Below are 20944 nucleotides of genomic sequence, written 5' to 3' on the forward strand. Positions count from 1 at the left end.
CGACCCCCAGCTTCGACATCCCAACTCGTTTTCGGATTACCCCCCCACGTCCCGAATATCGTGACCGTACATCGAGCGGTTAAGATTTGTGCCCAACTGTTGACGGACGGACGGACGGACGGACGATCATGCGATTCTACAAGCTGCACCTGACTACGTCAGATGAGCTAATAATTAGCAGAAAATGTTATTACTTGTAACACCATACCCTTGCAACACTTGTATGAATACGTGCAACTTATCAAGGTCCAAAAAATCGCCATGATACCAAAAATATATCACTGATATAAACTATCAGGAACTATCAGGAGGAATATAAACTAGTGTAAAAAAAATTCAATTTATAACATAATTTTATTATTTAGCTAGATTTATATGCACTTCACATATAAACACTATATCTAAATGGTCATTTTCGGTTTCAGAATAGAAACATTTTAAATTCCCATCGTTTATAAGACTCACTTGTGGCACATATAGAGGTGCCATTTGCGTTACTCATCTATATGGGACAATCAATGATTGTTGCTATAAAACACCTGACTAGTGTACAATGATCATTCATAATTTTCAACAAGGCACTCCAGTATGCTATGTTTATACTGAATTCCATCGTTTCACCAGCTATTTAACTATATATATAAGTGTGAGAGGAACTATATATCGATGCAATACAATAGACAATACCTGTGTTAGACCAACTGCAGAGGTTGCATTCGTGATAAACCCTATAGTTGAAAACACCACGTCTTGCGAGACTAACACCTTATTAGTAGATGCGAGTCCTATTAAAATAAGGGGATTTTATTCCAGTGTCACAGTTACCAAATTTTAATGTTGCTTTGCATGCCCTATACACTCGATCATGAGAAGACTGATTGGTTACAATGCTAGTGGCTCCCATGGATGTGTCGTATGGGTTGAAAGGCTATCCTGAGAGCTAGAAATCAAGACAGGCAGAATGGAAATATTAGGAATAACATGGGGTGGAAGGTGGAAGTAAAAGAGTAGTGATATCATCATACGCATTTTTTAACTTCGACGAACCACAGATGCTCAAAACTAAGTGCAGCGATTATTAAATTTAGTCAACAATATATTTTCCGTGGCTGCTCAAAACTGCAGGTAGCAAACCTACAGTTAAGCACGGATGACTGTACCACACAATTGCATTCACATGGGAACCACTCCATGTGTTTCACTAACAAGCTGAAGTTGTAGTCATGATAGTACAGGCCAGACCAACCACAAATGCCACAAGGGAAGTCCCCTATGCAATTAGAATGCTGTTGATTGATGCGTATATCATACGTGTGTCTGCTGGGATGCTGCAGGTTTAGAAATGACTGCATCGCATGTAATTACAGAGACACAAATATTGCTACACACTTGGGGTTTCAAACTATATATATATATGTAGATCTGGTTCGATTGGTGTTTTAAGAATGCATTTCCTAAGTCATATTCAACATTGCATGTTGTTAGCACAAATAATATACCCAACTGCTATCCATACTGAGCTAAAAAGCTGATGACTAAAGATTGTAAATGCTATTTCGCACAATTTCATACGAACCAGATAGAAAGAAATCAAGATTCAGATACTTGCATCTATTTCACTATCTGCTTGGCTTCTCGTCAGGATCTTTCGTTACAACAAATTGTATGACCTTTTTATAGTTTGGTGCATTCAGCTCGGCCAGCCTGTGCATCAGCTCTCGTATTTTGGCATCTTGCTCTGCTACAGTGATTGACATTTCTTGTACACTCTCTGTTAGTTTATCTAATTGCACATTCTGTTGGTTCTCCTTGCGCTGGTCCTTTGATGAAGATCTCCACGACTCAAGATATAATATCGCCGCTGCCATCGTGAATATCGCCATTTCACCCAACATGTCCGTACCTAGCTCTATCGCCATCGCTTCGTTGAGTTTCTCTATATTTGTTGGCTTTAGTCCAAGAAACCTCATTTTTAGTTGCATGTCCGCCCAGTGGTATGCTGAAATTAAACGTGGAATGTAATTATAACAATCACAATTGCGACATTTCGATGGGGTATTCGGTCACCATAGTGAGAATTAAACCTTATATGAACCCAGTTGACATTCTGACAGATAGCAACTGTACATACGCATAAGATGTAAATTTAAACAAGTGCCGCAGAGCGACAGCGCTCAACTGACGTGTACTGTAGCCAGGTATTCTTCTGATAAACTCACTGGCAACCTGGCGAGAAATTATGGACAACAGACGAAGTCTCCAAGTGGACTTTCATTCTGAAGTTGGCATGTTTGACGTTATGAAATAAGTACGTCCGTTTTTAACTAACAGTGAGTGCTGATTGGCCATATTCAAACCACTCAAATATCACCGGTGTACCGTAGAGTTTGGACGCTCGCCCGAAATTGGACTCTTTTGGAAGGGCGCAGATGCTGTGCTGCGCATCTCGCCCATCAAAAACGGTCGCAATAAACAAACATGGCAGGCAACCTGGTCACTGATGCAATCATTTGATTGAAACAATTTGCAATATGTAGTAAGTTAGTAAGACTGTGTTATGTGTGTCAGGTTAAAAGGCGAAACAAAAAGACAACAAAAGAGCATGGCTACTATTTCCTACAGCCCTGCAAAACAAGATTCGCCTGCGCGCATGCGCACTTAGGAGCGTCCAGCTTCGGGCGAGCGTCCAAACTCTACGGTACACCTGCTTGGCCAACAGGACTATCAATTTGTAACCGGGATCCTGCTTTGCGCAACCAAACAAACCCTCACATACAGCTGCACTGCCTGCTGTAGAAGAACAGATTGGTCAAAATTGGACCAAACTGAGTTTACGGTTAGTAGGCTCAGTAGTTGTAGGGGGCACCGGTGAACTCGACCCACCCGCCAATTCGGCTCGCTTGCAGCTAGTTTACTCGCCTGGAGATTCAACCCACGAGCCGGGCTGGCTGACCTCCAGGCGGCAGGCCTCTCCCTACGTTGCGCACACCGGGCGCGCCCGCCCCGTTTGGGAAAGCTCCCTCCATGTTTCAATCGTTGCGCCCCGTTAAAATTACCTCCGCCCCGATTAAATTCCACCACAATAAAAGTTTGACAGCGCGGGAATCGATCGTCAAGAATTCCCATTCGACCAGGCCCCCGGACGCGTGTATTTTTACGGTACCACTAATGCGTAAACCTCCTACACTACGCATGCACTGCAGACCACACACAAGTACAAACCCTAACACTAACTGTAAACCATAAACCGACTCGGCTATCTTATATACAAGTACCCCAAATACCGTCTATGGTGTGGTGGCGATTGTACGCATTACGGTAAAAAAAAACGCCCCGCGGACTCCCCTAGTTTCCCCTCCCCCTCCCCCTCTCCCCTGTTTCAATTTCATTCTGGGGAGAACCCTGGGCGGGTAACCTCAACACATTGGTCGAGTTTGCCGGCGAGGCGAGACGAGTTGACTACGGACCGTTTTAGGTATGGTGCAATCCAGGTTGCACACCTTAATCACACTAAGCCAGGTCACCTAGCTCTCCTTACGCATGTATCCGTTTGCTATAGGTGGGGGGCAGACATCCGGGAACTTTTGACTATTTGACCGGATGTAGATTCGAGCCGATGAAAACAAACCGTAGTAACGCACCGCTCAATGCACGCAACGCATAGGCCAAGGAATTATGTGGTCGTTTGGACCATGCGCAATCAGCAGTCATTTCAAGTGGACAAAAATAACGATCATTCTTTGAGCTGCGTAGCCGAGAGGAGAGACAGATGGCTACAGCAATTAGTCAGGAGAACGAAAGACGGCGTAGCAGTGGTGGGAAACAGTGGGAAACGGGCGAGTTATCTCGCTGAAAAGCAGTTTTTTGCCACACTTCCTGTGAAGTCACATAATGTTTCTCGTCGAGATATGAACAAAGAAGCACGCGTTTAAGCCCACGCCCTGTCGATTGTTAAAGGGGCTACCGCCACAATTTACGGAAATGAACATAGGTCTCCATCTGGACACTCAATCTCTATTCTTCTGAACAGCAGCGGCTCCATTCGGGCGGTCGTCTATATTCAAGCCGTACGGGCAATTACGGTAACGCAATTATATTTGCTAATATAGTTGACTATAATCGTTAGCGTCAATTAAACTCAATATTCACAGGAGTGTATAGCTAAGAACAATGTGTCCTATAGGTATTCTAGAATATTAAAAAATTTAATCATCTGAAAATTGCTTCACACGGCGCGATACTAATGTGCAGGACTAAGCATGAACTAATCCGTGCGCGCTTCGATGCGTCAATAAACTCAATATCACAAGCTAGTACTAGTATTAGTAATGAAATTCAAGCCGGTACGGGAGATTCTTTTGCATAATACATTCTAGTATACCTATAGACACATGTCTTATAGCTATACTCTCTGTGAATATTGACGTTATATTGACGCGACGATTAGGTCAATATATTAGCAAATATATGCGTACAGTCATATCTCCGTAGCCAAGCTTGAATATAGACGCTGGCCGCAGCCGCACTGTCGGTGTGCTGCTAGGTGGTTTGGTCGACGCGAGGAGGGAACAGACATTAGTTGCATTGTGAGCTAGGAGGGGGAAGTGGACGTCACTGGTGGAGACAGACGGGGGGACGATATGGGGAGGCAGAGGAACGAGGTGAGATGGCAATTAGAGGAGGAAGGTCATGTGGACCAGGGGCAGCGAGGGGCTACACAGTACAGCAAAGCCATACACGGGAAAAGTTGTGCGAGTCCGAGTACGCAAGACAAAAAATTACAATATAGCGATATACGAACAAATCCACTGAATATTTTGGCACCGAGGTTCACTATACGGCTGTCCGTCAACCACTCATGCTTGACAACCAACTCGAGACTGTGGTCTGGCTTCCCATGGAAAAAAAAAGAAAAAAAAAGAAAAAAAAATGGAACACCGAGAAACGCACAAGAAAGAAAAGGAAGAAACAAGAAAGAAACAGAGAAAAAAAAACGGTCTAAAAAAAAGAAAATAAGCAAAGGAACAGAAAGCACAGGAAAGAAAAAAGTAAAGAAAAAGAGCAAATGAGGAAAAGAAAGCAGACCAAAGGAAAAGAGAAAAAAGAACCAAAAAGAAAAAGAGCGGAAACGACACACGGAAGCCACAGGGGTAAAAAACGAAGGACAAAACGAGAAATCAAGAAAAGCGAACGAACAAACAGAAACGGATATGAGGTCTGCGGTGAGGCGAAGTGGAGAGCGGAAAATGCAGGAGAGGCAACAGACACAAGAGGAGAGGAGCAGACCAATGAAGAAAACGCAAGAAGAAGAAAGAAGTGAGAAAACGGAGAAACAGAGACAAAAGCTGGACACAGAGGAATGCAAGAAAAAAGAAAGTAAGAAGAAGTTAATAAAATAAGAAACAAAAAAAAGTGCGAAAAACAGCAAAGAGAGTGAATAAGAAAGAAAAACAACAAAAAAAAAAGAAGACACAAGTCAGAGACAGGACACAGGACAACAGACAACGAGAATGAGAAAGACGAACAAGAGGACAGGATCACAACCAAGCACACACACAAAAACACAAAAAACGAATCAGTATAAACTGCGAAAACAAAGAGATAGAAACAAAAACCACAAAAAACGAGAAAGAAAGATTGAAGAACGATGCGGCAGGAAGGCAGAGCAGACAACAAATGGAAAAAGACAGAAAACGAAAAAAAACAAAAAAGAGACAAAAAAGAAGGATCCCCGAACGACGGAGAAAAAAAAGAAAGCAAGAGAGGAAAAAAAAAAAACCCAACGACAGACTCGTCATCAGGCCGAGGATAAATAATCAAATGTTTAATGGTTTAATGATGTAGTACTGTGACAGAAGGCCTAGTTGGAGCTGCGTAGGTACTATGCGCCGCTTACATAAACTCGCGCTTGAGGGCCTAAATAGGAACCGACCCATATGGGGCAATTTACGGATGGACCAACTTATCGGCCCGATTTATAGTCCGGAGACGAACTAGTAAAACGGCTGTGGGTAAGGCCAATTTAAATGGCCTCTGATTCGGTCGAAGTGAAATAGTGTATTAAAGTATCAGTCCGCGTTAGCTGGAGAACTGGACACCCTCTAAACTAATGCTGTTCGGCAGTGGGTATAAACTTGCGGTAATTTCTGTGAAGCAAACATTCGATTTGCGAACTTCAACGGTCCATTTCTGGGCGGCGCTGCAGCAGCGCCAGTCAGCGGGAACTATGTATTTCCGCATGGTGGAGGGGTGGGCGGGGTTGGGGTGGTTGTGGACAAGGAAACATTGTTGTTGTCAAGTAACAAATTAAAGACGATCAAAGAAGAGTTGTAAATCATATGAGGTAGTTTTGTACATGAAAGATGAACAAATTACTATTAAGTATTATTAATTTGGTTACTTGACAACAACAATGTTTTTGTCACACAACCCAACACAAACCCGCCGCACCCGCTCCAAGTGCGAAAGGATCATAGCGTCTCCAGCTGACCTGCTGAGCTAAGTTGGCTACCCGGGAGCATTCGGTAATGGCTTGAAGTGCTATACGCGGGCGCCGGAGCGCAGTATAATGGTCGGACGCGGGCTAATAGTAACTAGGAGCTATGTAAGCTACGTATTAGGATACATCAATGTAACGCAGCTAAGACCACAAAGTGGGGAATGAAGGGGTTATAGCAACGCGGAAGTGCGTACCATAAAGGGTGCCTTTTCTTGCGTGAGGAATGCCCTGACGTGAATCACTCGGGCGCGGTTGTGCAGGGTGAGGGCGCGGAGCGTTTTTGCGAAGATGAGGGGCAGCTGGTGGGAAGCTTCCAGAACTGGGTTTATCTGCAACCAACGAACCTCTTCTCCGCTATCTTCGGCGAGACTACTATGTTTGGCACAATACTCTGTATTAAGAACTAATATAACCTGTTCCACAAAATTCGAAGTGACGAGCGGAGCGAATTATACTGAGCGCCATTTCGGTTAGACCTGTGACGTATGAGCTTTCCCAATGCGCTAGCGATCCGAAACTAGCGCACCATCCGAGTTGGCGTGAATTCCGCTCTTCAACACCGAAGTACGTCCACGAGTGTCAACAAGAAAATGGCGCGCTCAGTATATTCGGCCGCTCAGATCACTTCGACATTTTGTAACAGGTTATATATTCAGTTTAATACGAGAGTATTGCGATACATTAGTAAGTTCCCCGCAATGACGCGCAGAAAGGTTCCGTGCTTGAGAATAAACCCAGGTTTGGAAAGTTCTCTTAGATATCTGAAGGAACGCACCAGCAAACCGAGCCTCGATGTGATCTGTCACTCGGGCATATCCCGCCGCAGAGAAGAAGATAGGAGACTTGTAACCCTATCCTCTTGTGGTTTGGGTTATACATTAATGGTGTATCTAGTACCTACTATATGAGTAACATCGCCTTAATATAACTTGCATTTATCTTACTATCGTTTTTTCAAACAGCCTAAGTCAAGTGCCTGTACAGTGCTTCACACTGTCAGTAGGAGGGTACATACTGAGTGACTCCAGGTGTAAACTTACATTGTTCGCAAAACCCGGCATACAAACCATACTCTGCTATAACCTCTGCTAGATTAGGCCCCGTCGTTCAATGCAGACTAGCAATCGTTTCTCGAACTATATTTGTTTGGAGAGCCAAATTAACCTAGTTTGGCTATTGGAGACACCATCAGGAGTATTAGCACTTGTTATAAATAAATTTGATAAATGAACTAGCTCTGCAGCCCTACATAACTATAAAACCCGCTAAAAAGGTATAAAAATTACAATGAAATCATAAACATGACTTAGATGTCGTCGTCGTAGCGGAAAGGGGTACTCGCGGTACAACCATTCAAGAAACAGCAAGTGGCGCCAAAGCCTCGTATTATGATGTACTGACAGCAAATGCATGCTATATGCAGCATGAAATGTATTTGAACTGCTTATGTGAAACTATCATGGATATATAGCAAACATGTGTTTTTTATATATCTCATGCGGTTATATAGAGATACTTTTTTAAGGCGTCTGCCGAGGAGTAGCGAGCTCTATATGCCGGAAAGCATCTTACTACGTAGGCGGATTGGGATTTGGTAGTGTGGATGACGATCATGGGGGATGAAGAGATAGAGACCCCCTGTACAAAGTATATTTGAGGTATATAGTATAGAATAAATAATATTCTATAAAAGTACTATAGTATATATTGAATATATTAATACATCGCTATGGTGAAATAAAATTCTTAAAAGAAAAGATTGAAAATATATGGAGGAGGAAACCGTGAGGAGAGGAGAAAGGGGAGGAGAAAATGGGGGTTAGATAATAAAGGATGAGTGCTAGAGAAGGAGAACGGGGTGATGTGGATGAAGTGAGAGGTACGTAGGAAAGGTGAAAGTGGCATGAAGAATCTAAGTTCCTGACTGTCTGTCATCGACGAAATTTTTAGATGGCCGTATACTCTGTCGCGTATTCTTTTAGCCTCTTAGCGGCACTCTCTTCACCATCATCAACATATTTTACAGAACCAGAAACAATTGATATAACTGCTTCCACCATGGTGAAGGCATAAATAACCTGCTAATTAAAACTAACAGTTGGTGGTTATTGAAATCTCGTTTATGAAGATTTGCGGGTCAGACGACCCCTGCGCGTCTGACCGCTAACAAGGCCTTGTGCAGTAATTCTTATAGACATAGCACACCCAGCTATAGCTTTCTCCTGGAGTCAAGACACAGACGTTCAAAAAAGGGTGCTGGCGGTGGTCACTATAAAAATATAGTAGAGCTAGTCCAAAAGAGACGTATACAAAATTGCGTGGCAGCAGCTTTCTTGTTGGATCTGAGCACTGCACGCGAATGAGACACGCGCACGCGACCAGCGGGATGTTCAAGTAGAAGCCGGCTGTCCGCAGTGGAGACGTAGCGGCCAAAATTCGAGGCGCGAGCAACATCCCACGAGCGTCAGCGGATAGGGTCTGGTAGTTTTTAGAAGCATAACCAATGAAGTACTCTTGTCTTCTAGAATAAGACTATTGTGGCTAAACATAAAAAACAACCTTAGCAGACCTTTTGAATTTCTTGACTAGTCAGTCCAAAGGGCTTGTTGGGGGTCGCTTTATGCAGAGCTTCCAATTGAAATGGCTCCTGCAACTTCGTCAGAATGCGAATTGTGTTTTTGCGGAACCCCAAAGAAAATGTTCCCTTTACACTTGCACCCCTCCCTGATCAATGACACGCGATGTCAGGCCGAAACAATACAAGAGTATGAAATTGTGTTGAGTCTGTGGCTCTTGACGCACGCTGCATTGGACGTACAAGGACTGTTGAAAGCACAGGCCACTTGTAACATCTCGCAATAAAAATATAATGTTCACACAATTTTTCACAATGATCGACCGGCGGCTGTGTGCAAAATATGTGAACGTATGTGAAACATAATACGGTTATCACTTATTGTGACATATCCATGACTTAACTTGACATCACTAACTTGGATAAAATGTTCCATGACCGTAAGAAATTATGAGGTTATCAGTCGCAGAACAATCCCGACCCCAGCGTACCGTCACAAAGCTATCTGTAAAATCATAACAACGCGATGTTGTTAAGTGCCTGCCTCGATATCCATTTCGAGCCACGCCCTAAGACCAAGCATACAGGCGCGCGGGGCAAGACTGTCACACACAGCTACGTTCATTGCCTAAAACAACTCGAGTAGGCAGGATTTGTCGGAATTATACTTTAATTTGAAGAAAAACCTTCATGTTCAATGAATGACGCACTCGTTCACTTCCGACAGCGAGTGAAATAATGGCCAAAAAATGCTATCCACTCGTCCGATGGCGAAAATGACATCGGCCGGGTATTTTATTATTTACGAAACGTAAACGCGCAGCGCTGGCAAAAGACAGATAGGTTACAGTAACCTGGTCACGTCGTGACGCCCCATTCATGTCCATCAACAAGAAGCGGGGCTATATATCTGATTACCAGAGCTGATGCGAATAATTAACAAAGCAGAAGGACGATAGCGCACGTGCGCTAAAACAGCGTGTTTATTTCGCAATTTGTGGCAAAACTCGGTATGTTAGGAAAACCGTTCTAACATCAAGCAGAATGCCTTAGTTCCTGAGATCGGCTGATTTTAATAAGTCATTGTTTTGTTTTGTTCATATAAAATTCTAAAAATTGGTTTTGATGTCACTAATCTGGAGCATGCACTGAGCGATTTTTGTTACCTGTTTTATATAGTCTCCAAATTCCTAGATATCGTCCATATATAATCATTCGCCGATCTCTAAACTACGAGGACTATCCGCTGACCGGCTGGGTAGGGACGTCACTGGCCGGGGTGGCTGGCCAGCGCGTAGGATCAACAGCAACAGCTGTGCCCACGACAATCTTGCTATCATGTCTCTCTGCGTTTGCCACACGCACGGCGTGCGCGCACACACACACACACACACACACCACACACACACACACACACACAACACGCGCGCGCGCGCACGACGCCCGCAAATATATATATATATATGTTACGATAATATCATATAATATATATATAGTATATTACTATATATAATATATATATATATATATATATATTATATACTAGAAGAGAGAGAGAGAGAGAGAGAGAGAGAGGGAGAGAGATAGGTAGAGAAATGATCGATCGACTTTATACTCTCTAACGATATCATTCGATACGCACCAGTTCCAATATTATTCCAAAAGGTGGCAGCACGTACCAATAACAACCGAAAAGGCGAAAACGCGATCGATCCTTCAAGTTTTATAGGTGAGTTTTAGTTATCAATGCATAGAATTTAGAAAACACAATTCGTCACATATATCAGCAGTGATAACACATTGGCGCAATCGTTTGGATCTTACAATAATTATAGTCATTGCAGCCAATACGGCAACTGTACGCGGGCTAGAGTAGAGCTACCAATACGGTAATTACCCATTTCCTATCTCAGTATCTGCTGTAGCCTTAAACCGACCAGGCTCTCCGACTAGTTACACGACGGAGGACGCCACGTAGTGTTAAGCGAGATGGGAACTTGTGGCTACTGTAGCCTTAGATACAATAATGTAACCCAAACCCAAGAGGATAGGGGGGGATACAATAATGTAACCCCCCTATCCTCTTGGGTTTGGGTTACATTATTGTATCTACTGTAGCCTGTACTGTAGGGCCTACTGTTCCACTGTCCCAGTACAGTGCTTGGCTGGTTCAAGGATAGCCACAAGTTCCCTTGGAGAGAGTCCTACGACGTGTAACAGTCGGAGAGCCTGGTCGGTTTAGTTCAAGGATAGAGATGATGTCCAGGACGGTGATTGGATAGGATATGTTTATTACTGAATACTGGACATGCTCTCTATCCTTGAGCCGCTTGGGGCTCGCTACGGGCTGCACTGAGTCTGTATAGACTGCCCGGCTCTGCATATTGCCAATATTGGTATAGACTACTTTACTAGCTTTACCAGTGTAGATCACTCGGTCCCGTATTAACAGCGATACACTGGTAGTGGTAGATATAATACTTTACCTAATACCTACCAGGCTGCGAGAGGAACGCCAACAGGCAACACAGACACAGGCACTTGGAGCGTTTCAATAAAATATACGGCGTACCGCTGTGGCTATATGCCCGGCAGCCGGGCACGGTCTTCGATTTCCTAAATGCCTGGCAGTTCCTAACCCTAACCCTAACCCTTGTTTACTTGAGATAACGCTGAAAATTAAAAACTGCCGGGCATTTAGGAAATCGGAGACCGTGCCCGGCAGCCGTCAGATATATGCCGGCTGCCGGGCATATACCGGTAGCCACTGTGTAAAATATAATGCTAAATAGTAAATAAATACGAAATCTATTTACTACCAAAGTCTTATTCTTAATGTTTCTATACTCTCTTTCATCTATTATTGCCGACAATTTCCTGTAAATGCCGTCCAAATGCTCATCTACAACAAACACTGGCTGCCGCCATTGCTGCCGCTGCATACTGACACATGAATATATATTTATGTGTTATATTATTATATATTTATGTGTCATATGTGTGAATATATTTATGTGTCAGTGTGCAGCGGCAGCAATGGCGGCAGCCAGTGTTTGTTGTAGATGAGCATTTGGACGGCATTTACAGAAAATTGTCGGCAATAATAGGTGAAATAGAGCATAGAAACATTAAGAATAAGACTTTGGTAGTAAATAGATTTCGTATTTATTATGCATTATATTTTATTGAAATGCTCCAAGTGCCTGTGAACACAGACACAGCCGGACACCAATCAAATTGAAAATGTACCTCCTTGAGACTTCTCATAGTTATCGTTTACCTAGGTAGTATAGGGCCCAAGCATATAATATATATATATAGTTGACCCAGTATTAAGAACCCAGTTTAAAACAGCAGTTATGCAGTTATGCAGTTTTAAAGGGCCTACCCCCACATTTACGAAAATTAATTGTGGGTAAGGTATAGCTGCAAGCACCAAGCTATAGTACTATAGCCCTTGTACTAGAGCTATCTTTTACCGAGATCTAATTAGTGGCTGTCTATTGTTGCATATTTAGGTATGTCCGGTTAGTCTCATAACAGTTACAAGTGGCACCAGGCTTTTTTTTACCTTATTGTTAGTGGCAGTGTCAACTGTCAAGCATGTCGTTCAACGAACAAAACCAAAAATAACATTTTCTGATGGCATCAATAACTGCAAGGCTGTCCGCTGCACTCATTTCCATTACAACCTGGCATTGGCACTTACAACCGGGCATGCTGTGCAAAATGATGGGCTCTTGATCATTTTTTGCCCAGGAAAAATATTGACAACAAGTCTACTACTCTACCAGCAGTTTCAGGGGTTTCCAAAATGAGCACTAATAATTACAACCATGGCAGTTGATGGTTGGTTAATAGTCATAAAATTTATTAGGTATATTGCAATTCTAGATACACATTGTAATAAAGAAACTAAAATACTGCAATTCAATGTTTACATTTGTCATAGAGTATGCCATAGAGGCCATAGAGGGGGGACTGTTACGCTGTGGTGGAGGTTTGCTATCTCCGATTGCTCTTGTTATTTTAATGTGCTATACGTAACATTTAATAATTTTGAGCATGTTGATGTCTATATGACAGTTTTTTTGGAAATTCACATCTAACACTTACTCAACTCTAATTTTCTAAGCTGCATATTCTAAGTAAGTAAGTACAACACAGAGGACAACACTACGATGTCAAGTAAGTATTTCACAAGTTCCGTGCCCACAGCATTGTTATTTGAGAGATTACACATTCAGACGTCTATTTATGTATATCAGGGATTAATAATGACAAATTTGTCATTATTAACCCTTGATGTATATCAGGAGTAGATAATAGGGAAGGAGTGTGACATCAATAAACAAGGGAAATTCGTCATTTACTAACCTTATAATACCTACGATTTACTACGCGTAACTCATCCAACTTGTGCTCAAATCGTACACAGTACATTCGCCTAGCATCGTGCGAAATCATTTCCTCGTTTACACAAGCAATCCGGAGATACAGACTAAAACGTACGACACGATTATCCATTCTTTGGCCATCAATCCAAGCCGATTCCCCGAATATATATACAAACAAAAGGCAGCTACTAACGCGCTATTGCTAACTCGGCGAGGCATGTGGCTCGCTAGGAGATTAGGCATCAACACTTGGCGAGATAACCTTTGACCCGGTACACAGCTACATGCCGGCATACCGGCGTACAGCAGCCCCCACTGCACATACTGGCATGCCCCCACGCACGCACACCAACCGCAATCAGAAGCAGCTGATCAGGCTCAAATCTCCCAGCGAGCCACATTGCCCGCCGAGTTAGCAATAGCGCGTTAGCAGCTGCCTTTTGTTTGAATATATTCGGGGAATCGGCTTGGATTGATGGCCAAAGAATGGATAATCGTGTCGTACGTTTTAGTCTGTATCTCCGGATTGCTTGTGTAAACGAGGAAACGATTTCACACGATGCTACTGCTAGGCGAATGTACTGTGTACGATTTGAGCTCAAGTTGGATGAGTTACGCGTAGTAAATCGTAGGTATTATAAGGCTAGTAAATGACGAATTTCCCTTGTTTATTGATGTCACACTCCTTCCCTATTATCTACTCCTGATGTATATGTATATGTAGTACTGTGTTGATATGCATACTCAGTAGCTACAGATGGTGTGATATATGTAATGTATGCAAACTTTCACAGGCAAATGATATGTAACGTGCTACAACTGAAACATATTCTTTGTAATGAAATAAAACTTATTGAATTAAACTTCCTTATATGAATAAAAAGGCAATTGATCTTTTAGAGTTGAGATGTCCTAATAGTAATCTATTTGCATATATAATATTATATCGGACCAGAAGCGTTCCCTAACTAAGGGCGTTTCTGGTGTCATAAAAGTTCTTCACAACAAAAGTCATCACTTTACACTATCACATGTTCACACGTAATTCAGGGCAGACCGTTTGCGAGTGTTAGTTGTTTCATTAGAATGTCTTTAGACACAAACATTATAGAGTGACTATATATCTTTAGCCTGTGCAAGTTCAGATACAGCTAGCAATGTGTTAGTATGACCAAGAGTAAACAGTCTCTAAAATTTGAGATTATTTACCTCTAGTATCATACTCACGTGTACTATTTTGCCCAATCCTGTGGTGCTATATTTTCTTCAGTATGTCACATGCCCCTATTAACAGATTTGTATGCCTGTCTGCACTAGTAATTTATACTTTATACTGTTCCTAGTGAGTAAAATTTGTAAAATTTTTGTTGCTATTTGTCTACATTAAAAGTAAGAACTAATGGGACTAAATGTATCGTCAAATTCTTACCTGATAAGATTGTTTCTCAACTAGTTAAGAATCCAAAAAACCTGGACGATTTGATATTATGTTCCTGTCATTAATTGCTTGCTATGGGCTATGTATGAGTCACGAGTGTATGTTCACATCGAACAATATAGTAAAATAAGAAGTATAATGCAGCAATTTAACCATAAAAAGTGAACAGAATTACTTATATTTTGTGAAAAATTGGCATATTTTTATTTTATTTTATTCTTTACGGTGACGTAATCACTTTAATTAGAAATCTAAATTCTTACCTACTCTGCACTTCCCTTTAATCTCCGATTTGTTTTACCCCATTCTCGTCCAACCCATTTGTCTCTAGTGTATGCTTTTCTAAAAACATGACTGTGAATTATAGATCCACTCACAGTTATAGACCAGTGACCAAAAATAAAGTGTGTTTCTGGTTTTAAAATCTCTGCCTAGTAGTTACAAAAATTAGGCACAATAGGTCAGTGAAAACCTAAGTAAAGAGACCAGAGTAAAAGAACCAGAGCAAAAGAAATAATTTTATTGCTGAATTGCAGGCAATTTTGTTGGTTGGCAATTAATATTTTGTTCACGGTCACTAACATTTTCCATGATATGGAACAAGCAAGTCCATTGTATCTGGGAAGTGAAGCTGGGGACGATGTAGTTTCACATGCTTGGCGCTACATTGCGGGGATTCATATTTGTATGCGACAGCAGTTTAGCAGTGTGAGCAGTTGATTGCCTCTTGTGCTGCTACTCACTGAAACTCACGCGTCACTGATTGCTCATTTTAATCTCGTTTGATATTGAACGATGACAGAATTGCAGGGCACTCTGCAGTCACTAGTGTGTGTGTGTGTGTGTGCGTGTGCGTGTGCGTGTGCGTGTGCGTGTGCGTGCGCGTGCGTGCGTGCGTGCGTGCGTGCGCGTGTGTGCATATGTGTGTGCTACTATCAGCAATACCAATGAATATAAGAATTATGGATGATAAATTGAACAATCAACGTGGCTGCGTGTGTCATGCAATTAATCAAAATTAGAGACTTGCATATGGGCGCAATAACTGTGAATAAGTTTGTCATGTGACATGTAACTGTACACACATATATATATATATACTTTTGTTTGGCATAGCAGAATGTTTTTGCACCTTATTTGACAGAGATAAGCATGCATGGATCACCTGCCTTCTACTAATCTAATTAACTTTATAAATAGTAGATGTAATATCTCATTTTAATTGTTTGTAATTATAACATAACGTGTAATTGAATTGCCAAATGATATAGTATGCAGTCATAATAAACCTGCAATCATAACCATCACGTGTTTTGGTATCAGATGATTCAGATGAGTCTGAAATAGCTTAAGTAGTGTTTTATATGACTCGAGCGAGCGAAGCAAAATCTCTATTTAGCAATTCACTTCTGATCGTGAAACGCTGGCTTTTCTGCTACATATTAAAAGTATGGCTATGCACAGATAGTTATTAATTATCTATACCAAATTGGATATAGATTTCTTTCACTCAGCATAATTTTGAGAGGTCAGGTTATGGCAAGCAATAAATATTTCATGATGCTCATAATATTAATATGTTGAGTCCGATAGTCAGTTGTTGCATGTCTCTGTTTAGCATGAAACCGTCTGTTGCATTTGTATCTGTAACTTTGACAGAAGAATATGATATTCGATGATTAACGTTAAATAGCAATGAATGCGAATATACTCATGTATGAATTCATATGTGTGTACAACTTCCCCCCGCCCCCTCTGTGCACGTTTATTTACACACCTGACCGCGTGAGATATCGCGGGAATCGCGCACGCAAACAGATCGGTGACGCGCGACGCGCGCCTGGTACGGTGTCGCCATGGTAACGCGTGATGTTTCGCTGCTGCAGTCCCGCCGCAGGCGTACGCGTTTCTCGGCGCCGTTGCTGGCTTCGTCATCGTGCTCGTCATCTTCTTCCTCTACCTGCACAAGAAGCTGTGCTTCTCCGAGGTCGGAGGCTTCCCCTGCTGCGACAAGCCGCTGCGCAAGAAGGATCCGAAGCTGAAAGAACTCAGTGAGTACACGCGTCTAGCATAGTGTGGTGTTAGTAGCAGGCTACTGCACCGTGGCCAAGCTAGCGTAGTTAGCTATGCTAGTGATGGAACTCAGTGAGACTACACGCGTCTAGCACAGTGTGGTGTTAGTAGCAGGCTACTGCACCGTGGCCAAGCTAGTTCCTTCACTAGCGTAGCTAACTACACTCAGTGAGTACACGCGTCTAGCATAGTGTGGTGTTAGTAGCAGGCTACTGCACCGTGGCCAAGCTAGCTGTAGTTAGCTACGCTAGTGAAGGAACTCCGTGAGTACACGCGTCTAGCACAGTGTGGTGTTAGTAGCAGGCTACTGCACCGTGGCCAAGCTAGTGTAGTTAGCTACGCTAGTGAAGGAACTCAGTGAGTACACGCGTCTAGCACAGTGTGATGTTAGTAGCAGGCTATTAGTTAGATAGTGTAGAAAATAAATGGTATATTGGTTGTTGCTCATGACTCTAGTTGCTATCTATTGAGGTATTTTATTATGTCGTTGATGCTGGAGGTCAGATAAAATATAGACATACGATTGTGGACAGTGCTGGAATTGCGACCATTGAAAGAAATTCTTCTCAGCTGCAATTCTGTTATGGTTTGTCCTTGCTAACGTCAACGGTAGTTACGGTACTAACCAGCAGGGCTGGGCATGGGGTCCGACTGGGGCAGGGTAGGAGATGTGGTGGGTGGAGAGTGGTTAGGAGGAAGTTGGTATGGAAAGTGTGGTCCGATTTCATATTAATGCAATCACATGCTTGTATGAAAATGCTGTAAAATCCGGGTAAAGGTCATGGACAACATCTTATAATTGGTAAATCGTGTGTCTGGTTGCCAGCATTATGGCTCGTTTTAGGATAAAATTCTCTCTATACTAGACATATTGCTTAAAAAAGCATGGGAAAATCTGAGAGTGGCACGTGCTGTCATCAGTAGTCAAGCATCGACAAAGCTAAGCTAATCGATGACAAACTGTGAGTGAATTTGCTTCAAGGAATTTCAATCTATATGGCCATTAGTGGCCCACCCATTCGGTCAATGATGGGAAGTGTGCCACGGGGCATGTTTACGATCCATATTGTGTGATATATGGAGCGCCTGCATTCGCACAGTTAGCCCGTTCGTTTAATGCGTATGGCTTAACAGCATGTGTATTGAAAGGCGACTGGTGGCACCTCTCATTCTGAGACTGAATGTAGGGATGTATAGGCGGGACTAATTTGATAAACGCTGCGGCCCTCTTTGCGTGTATTTTGATGTTATTGCTGTTACGACTCTGTTGTCTGAGGGTGTGCTGGTGGCTATAACCTAGTTACTCTCACACAATAAAGTCCACCCTATGTGTGGACAAATAGCTCTAACAGCATCAAATTCTCCCTTTTTATCCTGGTAACGGTAACTGCAAACTAGGTGCTGCAGTTAGTTTTGCAACACCAGCTATTTTATCGCAGTCGCCTTCGCTGTAACCAATCATAGGCTCTGACATGGCACTTTTCCTCCTGCTAGCTATGCAGTACCAAAGCCGGCATCGTTCGTCATTTCAGGTAATGCTTACTCGTATGAAGACCAGGACACGTCGAGCGACAGCGACGATGAGGTGCTACGGCGCCTGCAGGCCTCCATGAGCGCCCACACCATCTCCAAGGCCAACATATGCTCCAACAGCGGCCATTTTGGAACGTCGGAGCCCGTGATCCGGCAAGCGTCGTTGACCAGGGTGCCCGGTCTGTCCAAACAGCCGTCTCTCGGAAGCGGCACAGGTGCGTTAACGGCTGTTTGCCTGAGTGTTGTGTTGTGTGTTGTGTTGTATGTTAATTGTCTGATATTGAAGCTATAGAACAGGAGCGCTAAGTCGTTACACTCGCGAGCAAGCGCTGCTCATTTGGGTGGGCTCTACATTGTGACATAGCAGTAGGGGGGGAGTAAGAACTAGCAGCATTGAGTGGTTGAGTGATTTCATGTGCTGCCTTACCGGATTTGCTCTAATCAACCTATCAAGCAGAATCGGCTTTGGCCATGACATGGGTCAATGATCTGACTACTAAATAGCCGTATTATAGGATTTAATGCTGCCACAGGAGTGACCAGTCATTTCCATGACTTCAACCACCAATAATAACAATAATGATGGTGGTGATGATGATGATGATGATGATGATGATGATGATGATGATGATGATGATGATGGTGACGATGATTAGGATGATGATGATGATGATGATGATGATGGTGATGATGATTATGATGATGATAATGACGATGATAATGATAATGATAATGATAATGATAATGATAATGATAATGATAATGATAATGATAATGATAATGATAATGATAATGATAATGATAATGATAATGATAATGATAATGATAATGATAATGATAATGATAATGATAATGATAATAATAATAATAATAATAATAATACGTAGCCATGTGTTCACATCTGCATTCCAGTAAAAAAAAATTGTAGACCACAATACACCTGGGCTTTAAATTAACATTAACATTAACATTAACATTAACATCAACACGAGAATGAGCAACAGCGTGACGTCCGCCGTAACGTAGAGAAGCGAGAGTGTTCCCTGAGCATTCGTCTAGAATGCGCGCGCGCATGCGAATATAATCGCAATATAATCGCGACTTTCGATATTTCCTATGCTGCTTCGGGGGTGTAATAGAATGAGAGCGTTGTCGCGCACGTGTCGTTACAGTAGCAGCAGCAGCTACTAGTTAGTTACTCGCGTCTATAGTAGAATAACTACTGTGTGTTTTGTCACAGCAGCAGCAGCAGCAGCAGCAGCAGCAGCAGCAGCGGCATCATCAGGAGCAGCGGCAGATGCTCGCGAGGAACGAGAGCCGAACACGGGAGTTCTGATCTCGCTCGGCGACGCCGACAGTTCGCCGATGCGCAGCGGGCGCGCGCACAGTCTCGCCGTGAGGGAGCATCACGTGACGATGTCGGCGTCGAGCCTCGACGGCAGCGGGGTGGAGGACAGCGACGACCAGGTCATGATCATTCCGGGCGACGAGGTGAGGGAGCGCAGGGTGCGAAATTTACGCGAGTCCGGAGTCAAATACTCCCTGATTTACTGTCGGACTCCCTGATTTGATATATGCAGGAGTCCGTGTGACTCCCTGAAAATTCTGCTATATACTAACTAGTTCGTTCCAGAGCACAGCCTCGCGGTATTACCGTATTTTTTTAGCAAATCGCCGAAGAAAATTTGGCAGATGTGCAACCGTGTGACTCTTCAAAATAAGTACGTGCGTTATTGTTAAAATATCTTTAGTTTTGAACTTCAGACTACAGGCTCCTTGATTTTGCTGCGGACTCCCTCTTTTTAAGGGCAGGGCTCCCTTGATCAAAAGTTAATTTCTACCCCTGGTCCGAGCGTGTGATCTTGTTTTCACGACCTCTCGGTTGAAATTGAAATTACACGCGTGATTTCTTAATGTTTTCAACTTTGCGTGATCTTTCGTACATCGTAATGCAGCCGTGTCGCGGTTGAACCCGTGCACGCGGAATTTCATGTCAACTTTAATGTTTGAAGTATCGAAAAATAATGTTGGTTACATGTGTGTGTCTATATTATTCTAATAAGTTATATATCTATATAGTGCCTGTGGTGTATTACTGTGGTACTAATACTTACTGTATGTGTGGTAGTTACTACTATGTGTGGTACTAATACTTACTGTATGTGTGGTAGTTACTATGTGTGAAACTAATACTTACTGTATGTGGGGTAGTTACCATGTGTGATACTAATACTTACTGTATGTGTGGTAGTTACTATGTGTGGTACTAATACTTACTGTATGTGTGGTAGTTACTATGTGTGGTACTAATACTTACTGTATGTGTGGTAGTTACTATGTGTGGTACTAATACTTACTGTAAAAAATTATGTGTGCGTAACGTTACCATAAGTATAACTAAATACTTACTGTAATGCTGTGGTATTACT

General features: G+C 42.6%; 2 protein-coding genes across 6 annotated transcripts in view; one reads left to right on the top strand and one right to left on the bottom strand.

Annotated features, from left to right (window-relative positions):
* Positions 1-335: 335 nt before the first annotated feature.
* LOC106805519 (optic atrophy 3 protein homolog) lies at positions 336-8559 on the bottom strand. Its single transcript, XM_014807141.1, has 3 exons — positions 8505-8559; positions 7540-7587; positions 336-1999 (listed from the first exon to the last, which is right to left on the bottom strand). The coding sequence occupies exons 1-3, from the start codon at positions 8557-8559 to the stop codon at positions 1620-1622; spliced, it is 483 nt and encodes a 160-aa protein (XP_014662627.1). The 3' UTR covers positions 336-1619.
* A 2203-nt stretch (positions 8560-10762) lies between these two features.
* The window catches only part of LOC106805520 (synaptotagmin-14-like), a 26470-nt gene continuing 16288 nt past the window's right edge, over positions 10763-20944 (top strand). Inside the window, exons 1-4 of one of the 5 annotated variants that reach the window (XM_014807146.1) lie at positions 10763-10803; positions 16796-16960; positions 18515-18730; positions 19756-20006. In XM_014807146.1, coding sequence (XP_014662632.1) covers positions 18592-18730; positions 19756-20006 — 390 coding nt within the window. In that variant the 5' untranslated portion in view covers positions 10763-10803; positions 16796-16960; positions 18515-18591. Of the gene's footprint in view, positions 10804-13238; positions 13263-16795; positions 16961-18514; positions 18731-19755; positions 20007-20944 lie in introns of those variants that run through there. The other 4 variants (XM_014807142.1, XM_014807143.1, XM_014807144.1 and 1 more) reach the window with 4 other exon arrangements.

This window comes from Priapulus caudatus, unplaced genomic scaffold (genome assembly GCF_000485595.1).
Source record: "Priapulus caudatus unplaced genomic scaffold, Priapulus_caudatus-5.0.1 Scaffold116, whole genome shotgun sequence".
In the NCBI taxonomy this organism is placed as follows: Eukaryota; Metazoa; Priapulida; class Priapulimorpha; order Priapulimorphida; family Priapulidae; genus Priapulus; species Priapulus caudatus.